Raw genomic sequence first — 14,804 nt, 5'->3', positions numbered from 1 at the left:
ACCTCGTGATGGTGCGTTTCGTTTTTCATTTCCGTCAAATAAGTAGTAGGGAAAATTCAACTGTTGTTAATTGAATTTTAAAAAAATGAACCACTAATTTATGCAGCAGCTTTAAGTTAACATATTTTATCTAAATAATCCAAAGGATTATTTTTTTTCTCTTTTGGATTTTTTTAAAGTGAAGAACAATAAACAAATTGCAAGGTGACACAACACCAACCCGATGTGGGCAACACCGGTATTTTTTGGAATTTTCAAGCTTGAATACCGTATTTACCCGTCTATAATATGCACATTTTTCCGCTAAAACAGACCCAAAAATTTAGATGCGTATTATACACGGGATCCTTTGTTTTAGACTCGCGTCCCTCATTAGCATATAGCGTAAATCTGGGTAAATTACTGCATGAGAAACAAAGCCGAAAATACATAGAGGCCCTCTACTTTCCCACTACTCGAGTACGTCATATTGCCCATATATGAGCATGTGAAATAAATCAACCATTACATCACTACAATAGCATTTTACAAGACTATCTTCAAAAGTACGGCCAATCATACCTACAGGATGTAACACATGAAGCATAAGGAAACAATTGCAAAGATAACAGTTTCGATTCCTTTAGTTATATTTATTTATCTACTCATTTTGAGCATGCAAACTATATGGTAATGGATAAACTTAATTAGAATAGTACACCGACCGATTCGTATGTCTTTGAGGTTCGGTCATTGTTGGAACCGACAACAAACAAAGAGTAAGAATATATGCACATTGATCCTCATCGCGTTTTTGTCAAAAGGTATTCCTGTTGGTAAATAATCCAAATCACTAATATAAGGCTGTGCATTGCTTAGCAATGAAACCAATTTACTAAATACAAAATCTGCCTTCTGTTGGTCCCACCATTGGGTGGCAAATACCTAAGGCACCCTTATGATAGCAAGTATCTTATGGCCTTTATGGTAGTTTTCGTTTTAAAAACGACAGGATGCTAAAATAAAATTCTCTGAAATCGTAAAATATGCTTTGCACTTTATAATAAGCAAAATGATCTACACTAATATACATGTAACCTCAACATAATATCACGTTTCTGATTGCTCAAAGACTAATGCATAAATAGGTTCTAGAGTGCAAAAGAGGTCATACAAGGGCGTAGCTAGGAACTTTTAAAGGGGTTAGCACTCTCTCACACCCAGGTTACCTACACGTTTGTCATGTCGATATATACCCACGCTAATTTATAGTGCAAGTGACATTTTTTCGGATGAGCAGTGAATGTAGGGGGAGGGACAAACCTACAAAATATCCGCATAGGTAAAGTAAGTACCAAGTGACATAAATTACTCTGTTCCAGTCTCACAGATTTGGTTTGCATTATGTTGTTGTCCGTGTTGCCCGTGACCCCCTCAAGAGGGGGTCACGGGCACCCGAGGACCCCAGCTGGCTACGCCCCTATTATAAAGTGCAATTCCGAATTTGCTATGTAAACAAAGTGATGGAGTAATTTTGTTGAGTATATAATAAATATAAAACCGTATGAAGGTGCTCTTGCGTTTCGTGATTTCTGGACACTCATGATAGTTTCTCAAATTTTAAAAAACTTTCAAAACATCACTCATGCCCATAAATCACGAAATGCAATCGCCTTTATACGATCTCAAATGCGTATATAAAGATTTTATTCTAATGCTCATAAATTAAAGTCTTCAGCAAATGCAATGACAACGGCAACGACAACATCGCAAAAGAAGAGTATTATTCGTTAAAAAAGGAAAGATAATCGTGGTGCACGTGCAGCACGAATTCCCGTGGGTTTCTTTGCCCGCGTTCTCAACAAAACAACCGAGGGAGTGACATGGCAATGAACAGCATCATCAAGTCCTGGTCTCTCCGTTCTATATCAATTGATGTTGACGATCACCATTTCATTTTACAAAAGTCCTTCTTCATAAATTTATCTCGTCACTTCATTTGTACGGTTGGTCCTTATGGTAATGTGAAAGCCAATTTAAGAGCATTGTTGGTTTAAATTGCCACGAATAAAGAATTGGGAGCTTAAGCAACCTAACTACGACAGCTACGGCAACGACAACGCCACAAAGCAAGAATATTATTGGTTAAAAGGGGAAAATTCGACGTGTTGCATGTGCTGCATGAATTTCCGTGACTCCTCTTGGATTGACGACAACGTAACCACATAAGAATGAACCATTCATTTTCTGTCTTTCAAGTTTAAAGCCGTTCGTACCCATCCAGTTACAGGATAGATCGCCCGTATTCCACAGGACGAACAAGACGGAATCATCGCGAAATACTTGCGATTGCGTTAAGTTATATTTTGGAGTGACGTTTTCGTCGACGTCACCGTTGTCCTCGCTTAACTGACCCCCTACTAAGCAACTCATTAACGTTTCCTCCTTAAGTAATGGGAATGTCCTCGTATATCACTTCTAAGATTTAACACCAATTATTCTGTAGACGTAATTTGCGCCTTGCGTCCCGACACAGTCCTTCGGATTTCCCAGATTTCCTCGGTCACATTCCCTGAAGTTTCTTGTGATGCACTGATTTGAAGGTCCATCTTTGTCGTAAGATATCTCCACCTTCGGTCCTGAGTAGCACTCGCCTTAAAAACGAAACCAAAATATTCAGAGAGACAAAAACCATTACGAGACTAATTAGTTTAAATGGAGGTTTTGCACGGCAGCCATGTTGCTTGGCAGGAACAATAGATTATTTTTTTCCTATAGGAACAAATGTTCTTTCTAATGCAAAACATTTTCATTATTCATGCCATTGCAACATGATTGCCGTGCAAAACCTCTATTTGCTCGTGAACAGCGTACACCTAATCAAGAATGTAACTAGAAAGATATGCACACGAAACTGAAAAACGGTTATGGCAGGTAACACCAAGCAAGGGTACATTTTTTTAGGTAATAGCCTTGCCAACTGGGAAAAAAGAAAATAGAACTGCGTGGAAAGAGTACCCTTAGAGCAGGATATCGAGAACGAAAACCAACTCCAGTTAGCCAGCTTATGCAAAACATCAATTCATAAGCCCTGGTTTTATCACTACATGTATCAGTACCCCGTCAGCTCCAGATCAATCCTCTTCAATTCCCGTTTTAGATTATAATTTGGTCCACCTTCTCTCTCTCTCTCTCTTTTTCCATAACTGAGAGCTACAAGTGCATGCTATATCTTTCGAAATCTACTCTATTTCTCAGACTGCAATCTCATATCTGGATTGCGCCTATATATCACATCCATTTATAAGGCCTTTGACCAAAGAGTATTAGAATTATTGCATCAAATGATCCGTACCATGATTTTGCACTCCAAAAAACTTGTACCCAAGCTCCTGTGCTTGCTCGGCACACCGACACAGTACGTCACTAAGGTACGTATCCAATTCTCCGAGCCTTGCTTCATTGCCACTGTATTTTGGGGAATCCTTGTCTAAATCGGTGAAGATGAGGTCTGGTATCGGGCGAGGAGAAAGCTGTTTGTCTGCATAGCAACCTATATTCTTGTATTGGGTAAAGCAAGCCTTATCTACGGTTAGAAAGAAACAAGGCAAGTTCAATGAAAAAGGTTACATAATGCTTTTTTGAAAACAACTAAGACGTAGTACTAAATCAAAACAATAAGTACGTTTTTGCACGTCAGTGTAAATCCATACAGTCCTTCGCTTAACAACAGCGTAAACTAACTCAGTGAGTGGATGGTTTTCTTGAAGACATGAGCACATGAGGACAAAGTCGTTCTGCCCTTTCTAAACTATCAGTTAAAATAAGGAAGTACTGAAAGTAACTGATACTACTATTTTCAAGCGGCTGCCTTGTATAGACCTTGGTATGTGCTATTCAAGTGCTGGACTGTGGCTCAAATACATACACAACTACAAGTAGAGCACTTCAGATCATCTTTTCTTACAGTCTTAGGGACTGTTTACAAAGGGTGTCGCTTGACAAGATCGTGCTAGAAGCATATATAAGGTGACTTTGGCTAACGCGTTCTCAGGGTTCATCGAGCATCCCAGACAGAATTAGCTGGAAAACCAACAGAAAAGACCTTTATTCAAAACTGGTTAAAGGGGGGCGATGATGTGGCGTCACTTCTGCTCAGGTTACATTATAAATAATTGCTCTGTGCTCTCTATACCTTGTTGAGCCTCATAATTTTCTGGAATCGAATAGACAAAGATTGTTGTCTTGTTTCCACTACAAGCATTTCTGTCATTTGCGTTGCACTGAGCGAATTGTTTGGTGATGCAGAACCGAGATAAACCGTCTTTGTTATATACTCTTTCAGAGTCCTTTCCTGACCAGCATTCTCCTGTAAAGTACAGAGATTTGGTTAGGAAATGACGATATTGGGTAATCGTGATCTTACATTCGTCAATTGGTGACACAAGGCGCTTTCCTTTTGTCAGAACTGGCCAGCCCAACGTGACAGTTTGCAAAGAAAATGCAACATTTTGAAGGAAACCTTCCCTGATAATCCCATGAATTTTTCTAGGGGAGTATATATCATCCTTGAAGTGTGTTAATTTAAAGCGTCGTAGTCTTCTTCTTTCCACTTGTCCGGCCTTTCCGACCAGTTCTGTCAAATGGAAAGCGTCCTCCGTCTCCAATTACTTAGGGTACTGATGTAACGTGAAACAAAAAATGATGATATACGAAAATTATCACATGAAAATTTGATATCACATCTAATGAATTCTTATCTTCAATTGATCGAGTTTAGCTCATCGTGCTTTCAAATGAGAGACAAATTTGGAATATTGGATAAACGTCGCGATATTATAATCTTTCGTCATGTATGTAGTACCCTGATAAGCAGATTACTGCGTAGTAATTATCACGCTTTCGACGCTTTTGCAATGATGTATTGTTATAGTCATGCAAATAACTTCACTGTTGTTGTTGTTGTTGTTGTTGTTGTTGTTGTTGTTGACTTCAACTTACGCGCACTCACCAAAGTCTTCTATTCCAAAGTGCGTAAATCCTTTGGCCTTTGACACCTGGGCACATCGACAAGCCACATCCTCAAGATAAGAGTCAAATCTTCCCCAGTCCACAGGGAAACCGCTGTATTTAACAGCATTCTCATCGAGATCGGTAAACATCAGTTTTCGCAAAGGCCTTGGATTTCTCAAGTCATTGAAACATCCTTTCTTCGTGAAGTGAACAGGGCAGTTACCTTATTCGAAAAGGAAAGATCATCATGAAATTACAGTCTTAAAAGTTATTTCCTTCCACCTCTGCGACCTGGGTTCAACCCTCTTCCCCGAGGTCATATGTGGGCTGAGTTTCAGTCGATTTCAATCTGACTCTGAGTGTTTTTCTCCTGTTACTCGGGTTCAGTACTCCCCTATCCATCGACTCTCAGTGGATTACATCCGGCTGCGGGCGAATACCCTCGATACGGATAACCTCTGGTATCCAACCCATTTCATTGAAGTCAATGAATTATGTTGTATACGGTGTATTAAGGTTTAGTTTCTACACAAACTATAGAGCTGCGTCGGTGGGGAAGTAAAATACAGAAGCAGGTTTATCAACGGTTTAATATGGTAAATTCACCTAAGAAGAGAAATTTGAAAGATGATGTTTCGAGCGTTAGCCCTTTGCCCTTCCCTCTGTGTAGATGATATATTGGTTGTACTCAAAACTTTGGTACCTCCTGGCCAGAATTTCACGCAATTTCATGTTTATGGCAACTAAAACAGCTCGCCCTTTCGTTGCGATGCAAGAAGGAGCCGAAGATTCATCGAATTGTAGACTCAGTGGTAGAAGAAAATAAAATATGTGATGATAAACCCTTAATTATTAATTACTGGCAAGCAAAAATTGAGGCATGGTATGTTTTGTTTTGTTTTGTTTTGTTTGTTTTTTTTTTAATTATAATAATAATAATAATAACAATAATAATAAGAAGAAGAAGAAGAAGAAGAAAACGACGTATTCACTTCTTGCACATATGACGCCGAAAATTGGTACATGCGGACCAGTACAGAAACTAGACCATCATGAGATTACGTACCGTATAACCCAACCTTTGGCTGAACTTGTTGATCAGATTTAAGAGGCTGCAGGAGATCTGATGAAGAATTCAGTGACAGCATTTTAACTCTCAAGTAACAAGTCACAGAAATACAGAACGTTAGAAATATTAAAAAATTATTATAAAAAACGTTCACTGGCTAGATACAGTTAAAAACTTTCGAGCTTTCGGCTGTCAGGCTACAGCCTTCAATGGAAATGAATGGAAAAAATGATGACAACTACAATATATACAAAAATAGGTGAGAAAAAGAATATAAAAACGCGAAAAAATATTTGTCAAAAAAACTAATTGTTCTTTTTTAAAAGAATGGAGTATTGATTAGGGAGTGGCCTAGAATAGTTATCTGCATGATCTATCGAAGCGGTGTGCCAAGATTCCAGTGTCTTGCGGGTACGAGAAGAACCCTTGTCAATCACTTGGGAATTTTTAAAGTCAATAGAGTGATTTGAAGACCAAGCGTGTTTAGCGATGTTGGAGCCTCTTGCGTAAGACTTCACATTCCTCATATGTTCTTTTTTTCTGGTTTCAAAGAATCTGCCAGTCTCGCCAACATAACTCCATGGGCAGTCGGCACAAGATATTTTGTAAACCACGTTAGGTTGAAGATCGATCGGAGGGCGGGACTTAGGAGAGGGAAACTCCTGTTGTAAAGTCTTGAATGGCTTGCTGACAACTCGAATATCATGTTTTCTAAAGAGTCTAGTTAGAGGCTGAGAAATGCCATTAATATAGGGGAGGACTGCATAATTGGAGAATTCGGAGGGTGCAACCCATTTAAAAAACATGCAAACAAGTTCCTCAGGTGTTGGGATGGGATTTGTTCGCTGAGTAGAAGATTTCTTCTTTAGAATGTTGGAGATAACATTTTGGGGGTAATTGTTAGATCGTAGAGCGTCGATGACATGAATAAATTCTTTCTCTTTTCCTTGTTTTGTGCTCGGGAGATTAGTTGCGCGATGTAACAAAGTCTCAGCTGTACTGGTCTTGTGTCGTTTGTCATGATGGGAGAAGAAATCTAGATACCTATCAGTGTGGGTTGGTTTACGGTAAACCTCAATAATGAGATCATTATCCTTGCGAGTAACCAAAGCGTCCAGAAAGGCGATCTGGTTATTGTTTTCTTCTTCGATGGTAAAGGAGATGTGTTGATCGATACTGTTGAGTGTGTTATGGAAAGAGTCAACGGCGTTTCTTTTAATGATACAGAAAATGTATGGAAGCAATCGAGGAGATGGCCGTCAACACAACTCCCGTTCCACCTAAAGTATGGAAACGATATGTTGACGATAGTTTCAGAAAATGTATGGAAGCAATCGAGGAGATGGCCGTCAACACAACTCCCGTTCCACCTAAAGTATGGAAACGATATGTTGACGATAGTTTCTGTATCATTAAAAGAAACGCCGTTGACTCTTTCCATAACACACTCAACAGTATCGATCAACACATCTCCTTTACCATCGAAGAAGAAAACAATAACCAGATCGCCTTTCTGGACGCTTTGGTTACTCGCAAGGATAATGATCTCATTATTGAGGTTTACCGTAAACCAACCCACACTGATAGGTATCTAGATTTCTTCTCCCATCATGACAAACGACACAAGACCAGTACAGCTGAGACTTTGTTACATCGCGCAACTAATCTCCCGAGCACAAAACAAGGAAAAGAGAAAGAACTTATTCATGTCATCGACGCTCTACGATCTAACAATTACCCCCAAAATGTTATCTCCAACATTCTAAAGAAGAAATCTTCTACTCAGCGAACAAATCCCATCCCAACACCTGAGGAACTTGTTTGCATGTTTTTTAAATGGGTTGCACCCTCCGAATTCTCCAATTATGCAGTCCTCCCCTATATTAATGGCATTTCTCAGCCTCTAACTAGACTCCTTAGAAAACATGATATTCGAGTTGTCAGCAAGCCATTCAAGACTTTACAACAGGAGTTTCCCTCTCCTAAGTCCCGCCCTCCGATCGATCTTCAACCTAACGTGGTTTACAAAATATCTTGTGCCGACTGCCCATGGAGTTATGTTGGCGAGACTGGCAGATTCTTTGAAACCAGAAAAAAAGAACATATGAGGAATGTGAAGTCTTACGCAAGAGGCTCCAACATCGCTAAACACGCTTGGTCTTCAAATCACTCTATTGACTTTAAAAATTCCCAAGTGATTGACAAGGGTTCTTCTCGTACCCGCAAGACACTGGAATCTTGGCACACCGCTTCGATAGATCATGCAGTTAACAATTCTAGGCCGCTCCCTAATCAATACTCCATTCTTTTAAAAAAGAACAATTAGTTTTTTTGACAAATATTTTTTCGCGTTTTTATATTCTTTTTCTCACCTATTTTTGTATATATTGTAGTTGTCATCATTTTTTCCATTCATTTCCATTGAAGGCTGTAGCCTGACAGCCGAAAGCTCGAAAATTTTTAACTGTATATAGCCAGTGAACGTTTTTTATAATACTTTTTTAATATGTTTTACCCTGGCTACGGTTCTTCTATTTTTAAACGTTAGAAATATTGTCCTCCAAAAGATGGCCTATTTCTTTTCGTAATAGAGTGTTTTCACGTGACGTCACGGCGGCCATGTTGGTGTACCTAAACAATGGACAGCGCCATGTTGGTGTACCCAACTAATCCTCTGGAAATTGAGCGCTATTATCATACATCTTCAGCAACCCCGAAAATGCCTTCGGAGCATCTTCCAACGTCTTCGGTAATTTGAAAACTTTGGAAACGGTGGTTTTATACTATTAGGGCAAAGTTATTTCGACATTGCTTTGTTCTGCTCTTAACAGATATGGCTCCTTTAATCTCAATATTGGAGGAATATAACTCTAATATCTCGCAGATCATGGGTGTGAATCCCTTTGAGTACCCCTAGCCGGCTAGAGGTCAGTTGCATAACTTAACAGGAACAGTACTTACTCTCATTCGTGGGTGATGAGAAAAGGAATGGAGCTGGCTCCAAAGTCGGCGGATGCGCTATTAAGGCTGGAAATAAGATAATTCGTTTAAAGAGGGCCGACGAATGTTAGGAAATGGGCAAAAATTGGAACAGTTTTCTTTTTCTTAAATTTGATACATGACTTCAAAGAAAGTTGTCAAGTTCTTACTGGGGAATCGACGCGGATCAAAAGCGCCACAAGAGACTAGCAAAAGATGTAAGCCCAAGAGAGACGCAATTTGGTTTCCTTTGACTATCCCCTGGCCAATAACACTAAAAACAATTTCTAAGTCCAAATGAAAGTTAAGAATCTATGATTTAGAGAATGTGCAAACACAGGAAACGTGTGGTAAATATTTCTTGGGATTTTCGTTAAGATATCTCGCATTCTTCCTCCAATTATTTTCACGGTTAATAATAAGCACTATGAGAGGAAGCCGTGCAGTGAGCTCAGTAAGCATAAACAGTGTGGGAATTCTTCTTTCATCAGCCTGGCCTCTATTTGCTAACCATTAGACCAGGAGGCATACGCACCATTCAAGAGATTCCTTATCAAAGTTAGGGAGGCACACTTACTTTCATTGCAAGATTCCTCAGATAAACTTTTGAGAATCTGTGTAAGATCTGTGTATCTCTCAACCATAAACACATGATTCGAATCATTCAATGCTATAGTTATAAGCTCTGTCCGGTCAACTTGCGCTCCCACTCCAACAGCTAGTATTGTGACATTTTTCTTCTGTCAAATTTCAATCAGAAATTCAATAATGAATCCATAGGTACCTGTTATTCAGAACTTTTGTAGTATCCTCAAACTTGGTTAACATTATTGGGACACTTTCATCCCATTTTTTGTTTCCCGTATAGTCATAATCTATTTATGTATCGCCGCCCGCCCTGATAATTTTTCCAACTCCGGACCGCCTCTCTGACAACGTTGTTTTAGGGTGTAAGACATCGTCTTGTCCAAGGAACATTTAATGGAGGAGAGAGGAGTTTAAACGAGAGGCAAAAACACCTGAAATAATGTAATCTAATGGGAGGGCGGGAAAATTGCGTTTTGTGTTTGCATACTGTGCGTGTTCCAATGACTTTTCCGCAGAACAGAAATTGATTAATCACTGGAATCAAACTGATAGATCAAGCTGCATTTTATTTCCATGTGTCCAATGTAATGTATATCGATTTTAGATGACTCGAAGTCTCGACGAGCCATTTCTTTTAATTCAATCCAGTCCCTATAATACAGCTCAGTCCACTAACCTTAAGTGGTTGTAGAACCTTTGGATATGGCCGGCTCGATTGTGGGTTTGTTCTACCATCGGTTATAACGATCAGTACATTAGGCACACTTGGCCGGTCGCCACCCTGAATGGAGAATAACTCCTTGCTTGCAAGAGAAAGGGCTAGATCAGTTCTGGTTCCTTCTGCTATATGCGTAAAATTCTTAATAGCTTCACGGAGACGTTCTCTCTTGTAATATCTGGCGTCTGCGAAGTTGAATTGAAGGATTGGAGTGCTGCTGAATACAATTGCGCCAAAATGTGTGGCGCTCTTCGACACCATGAAAGAAGTTGTAAGGTTGGATACGAAGTCTAAACACAACTGGTAGTTTTCGAGGTGAATGCTGTCCGATGAATCTATGACAAGACCAAGGTCAAGAGCCCGTTTACATTCTGAAATTGATACAATAAAAGCTATGTTATGTTCCGTCGTATTTTTTATTTTTACTTCGAAGTCATTTCAAGTCTGACTTAAGACGTCATCTTAGTTTAACGTTTCATAATGCTTGTTTTCTTTTGATGAATTTTTATTGGACTTAGCTTATTTTCCCATAGGAATACTCAAAATGACACCTTAGGCACCAACACGCGACAATATACGTTATCAAGAGAAAATAAAGGAGAGCGAGTAGCCCAATATGTCAATTTCAGCAAAGTTATTTTTGCACATCACGGAAACGGAAGTCAAAAGTCAGAAGAATTGTGGCGTCTCCTCTGAAATTCTCTTTCAAGCTTCCCTGCCAAAATTGTACATCTCTTTTTCATTATTATTTTGCATTACTGTCAATATTGTTGGCGAATCTGATCTTGTACAGTTCTGAGGTTAAATCCATTTTCACAGACTCATTCCTAACGCGTAAAAGCGAGTCTTTCAAAGACCCATAGCACGACAGTAATGAGACAGTTGTTAGCTATTCTTCCCTACCACAGAAGAAAGAAGTATTTGAATTTTCAAAAACTAAAAGTAAAAAAAAGACAAGTTCAGATTTGTTTTATGTTGATATCCTTTGTTACCTTACCCGGTGGGGTCGGTGGTGGCGGAGTAGTTATCGACGCCGATGCTGCAAAGAATATAAAACGGCTAAGTATGTTTTTTTTTTTTTTCTAAAAAAGGCTTACCCCCCTATGCGCGGTTTCTTCACCTCGTTCTTTTATTAGGGATTTGAAGAAACCGCAACTGCCACAACGACGAAATCGTCGAGAAAGTTTGGGCTGGTTTAGTATTTCAAGATTATTCCATGTCGTTTATGTTGTACATTATTTTTTTTCTAACAAAGAGTGATTTTTTTTTTCTTTTCTCGTTTTCACCGATCCCTTTGGTACTTACACTCTGCTTCCGGTGGTGGTGTGGACGAGAAACTTGGCGTAGGCCCTAAACACAACACAGAAAAAAACGTTCACTTGAGTTCTGCTACGTGGAAAACATTCCATATAAGAGGTAATCAATGAAGAGAACAAGCGTTAGCTTGGGAATTTCTGTGCAAAACACAAACGTTAACTCCCTTTAAGCATACCCTAGGGTTTTCGATATTTTTATCGTAGCGATCGCACCTATGTCACCAAAACATTCCATAAAACTTGATAAGAAGAAATAGATCTATAATTATGAAAACACGATCGATATATCCGCACGCTAAGGATTTTGGCACTAGCAAGAGCTTTGACGAGACAAATTAGCACTGTTTCAAACAAATAGCAAAACGAAGGCACGTCACGATGAGATCGATGTCACTTTCCAAGTCGAGAAATGTATCATTCGGACCCCGAAATCATAAACGACTTATTAAAGCTGTGAGTGAAGGTTCAATGGTACTTGGTCAACGTCACAAGGACCTGGTCCCTTGTCTTTATAGTCGTTTGCTTTGTAACCTGGCCTTTGGATGAAAGCGAGGTTGCTGTTGACCATGTTTTAATGCAAGCATCATTGCTTCTCTCCATGCCAATAAGCACACAAATTAATTTACAGTCCAAACGTATGATTTATTTGACAAAAAACGACGGTGTTTGTCGCATAAACAAGGTCAACTGTAGCCTCGGCTTCTTCACCGGAAAGGTTTCTAAGCGCACAGACACAAAAAAATCAAATCCCATACTAGTTTTTCTCCAAGATGATCCTCTCAGTTAAGGAGAAAGATAACTCTTATCATATGTTTAAATACGTTGCCGTTGTAGTTGCTATGAGAACAAGTCCACTGTGCCGAGTGCTAGCTAATTGCACATACATTTTTCTAAAAAGCATTTGAATATATATGTAGAAAATACTTGTCATTGCAGCTAGCTATACAGTGATTATGATCATATGGTCGACTCTTTCTGAGGTCCTGGCTTTGCAATTAATTTTCGAAATAGGACAAATACAATCGAGCTTTGCAGAGTTTCGTATTTAAAAAAAATAGTACTAAATAGACCAATCGCAGCAAAGAGAAAGCAGCACAATTAGCCAATTAGAATTTAAAGTATATATAATTTGCCAAAGGTGCTATTAAATTCGTGCACGCAAGTCATGATTCTCTTTGATGGGCTGTGACGTAAAAAATGTTGTGTAGTTTTAAAGGCCCACGTTCACCCTCAGGCATTGCGTGACGCGGAACAATTTTCATATATGAAAATCCCGACGAAGCTGAAATTTATCCAATCACATCGCTACGATAAGCAATGCGAATTTCCATAACAAAAACAAGCGGTCGAAACGACTGTCTGTTGAAGGTGGGCCTTTAAGCCAATCACAATGCTTGTCAATCCCAATTGAAACCCCTCTTACAATACCACTACTGCACTTGATAAAATACTAATAACTCACCAATCGTACTGCAGTTAAAGCTGCATGTAGTAACAACGGCAGTCGAGGTAGCTGTCAGAGTCTGAGTTTGCGTCAAGATTTGGTTAATCGTGTTGGTAAGTGTTTGTGTCTGTATTGCAGTGCTGGTAGCAGTAAGTGTCTCAGTGGTTTTTGCAATACTTGTAGATGTTAAAAGAGCCGTACTTGTGGCAATGGCAGTAGAGGTTGCCGTAGCTGTAATTAGATTGGTAGAATTGTGAGTAATAGTTGTTCTGTGAGTTGCTGTAGTAGTTAAAGTTTTCGTCAAAGTTTCAGTGGCAAAGTGAGTCGTATTAACAGTGTTCGTGTTGGTTGCCGTGGTAACGTGAGTGCTCGTTGTCACTCCAGTGCTGGTGGTGATCAACGTTGAAGTGGCCGTGGTTACTTTCGTGGAGGTGGCGACCTGTGTACTTTTGGCTATGTTAGTAGATGTAGTTGTTGCCGTGACGACAGCTGTTGACGTTGCTATGGCAGTGCTGGTTTCAACAGCCGTACTTGTCTCGGTGCTGTGACTTGTGCTAGTAACCACAGCCGTGCTTGTCTCTATAGCGGTTGACATGACAACTGCCGTGCTGGTCAAAGTCTGAGTATTTGTTGCATTTACTACGCCAACGCTCGTCGTTGTTAAGGTTTTTGTCGTAGTAACAGGCACGTGACTGGTCAATAAAGCAGTGCTTGTCTTCGTGGTATAATGTGTGTTTGTTAACACGTGGGTTTGAGTTTTCGTGTCAGTTACGGTGGTAGTGTCTGTCGCAATTATGGTCCGTGTTGTCAAACACTGGCCGGGGGTTGCGCACGTGCTATTCGGGGGCACCGTCGTAGTTGGAGCAATGCAAGTCTGGTAAATAGCGGCTGTGATGCAAATAGATGGATATGTACATTGAGGAATCTGACAGGAGCCTGCGGGAACTGCTGCAGCTGCTGCAGGATATTGTGCGAGCTGATTCACTGCGGGTTGAGGTGTAGGATATTGCGCTGGATGTGGAGCAAAATAGGGAGCTGGTGTAGGTGGATACATCATATATGGTGAAGGCAATGGAGTTGTTTCAGGGTAATCTTCTTTCCCAGGAAGAATAGCAATGAAAAAAAAAAAAGTTAAACGTGAGGTACCGTCTCAGATTCGTTAATAGTGACCTTAAGATCTACGACGGCGACGTCGACGACAACGCCACAAAACAATGACATCATTGGTTAAAAGAGCATATATAATCGTGCTGCACGTACAGCACGCATTTTAGCAAGTATCTTTGCGGTACTCTGCATAACGACGACGTGAAATCACCAAATTTTGATGGCAACGTGAGCATGGAACACAGAGCCATGCATTCTCTATTTTCACTCTGAAACCGCTCGTACGGTTTTAGTTTTAGAATACTTCGCCCACATTGTACGACGTGAACGCGAAGGAATAATCACGAAAGACTTATAATAGAGCAAAGTTATATTTTAGGGTGACGTTTTCGTTGACGTCTCCGTCGTAAATCTTAAGGTCCCTAATAGGAGGCTTAAGAAACGACAACGGCTACGGCACCCACAACGTCACAAAACTATGATATTATTGGTTAATTGAGCACAAATAAATCCTCACAAAATTTGAGGTTTTAAAGACAACGTGAGCATGGAGCAGAGAATCTTTTATTCTCAATTTTCACTCTGAAGACG

General features: G+C 39.8%; 1 protein-coding gene across 2 annotated transcripts in view; it reads right to left on the bottom strand.

Moving 5' to 3' along the window:
* Positions 1-617: 617 nt before the first annotated feature.
* Positions 618-14,804, bottom strand: part of LOC138028937 (mucin-3B-like) — a 25,191-nt gene continuing 11,004 nt past the window's right edge. The window contains exons 5-15 of one of the 2 annotated variants that reach the window (XM_068876584.1): positions 13,125-14,198; positions 11,652-11,696; positions 11,344-11,385; positions 10,305-10,717; positions 9,618-9,780; positions 9,023-9,088; positions 6,059-6,115; positions 4,991-5,215; positions 4,175-4,348; positions 3,335-3,565; positions 618-2,633 (exon numbers count right to left, since the gene is read on the bottom strand). In XM_068876584.1, coding sequence (XP_068732685.1) covers positions 2,458-2,633; positions 3,335-3,565; positions 4,175-4,348; positions 4,991-5,215; positions 6,059-6,115; positions 9,023-9,088; positions 9,618-9,780; positions 10,305-10,717; positions 11,344-11,385; positions 11,652-11,696; positions 13,125-14,198 — 2,666 coding nt within the window. In that variant the 3' untranslated portion in view covers positions 618-2,457. Of the gene's footprint in view, positions 2,634-3,334; positions 3,566-4,174; positions 4,349-4,990; positions 5,216-6,058; positions 6,116-9,022; positions 9,089-9,617; positions 9,781-10,304; positions 10,718-11,343; positions 11,386-11,651; positions 11,697-13,124; positions 14,202-14,804 lie in introns of both variants that reach the window. The other variant, XM_068876583.1, reaches the window with a different exon arrangement.

The sequence above is a fragment of the Montipora capricornis genome, chromosome 13, assembly GCF_036669925.1.
Source record: "Montipora capricornis isolate CH-2021 chromosome 13, ASM3666992v2, whole genome shotgun sequence".
Taxonomy (NCBI): domain Eukaryota; kingdom Metazoa; phylum Cnidaria; class Anthozoa; order Scleractinia; family Acroporidae; genus Montipora; species Montipora capricornis.
The sequence above is the reverse complement of the archived record's forward strand: the minus strand, read 5'-3'. Positions and strand labels throughout refer to the sequence as shown.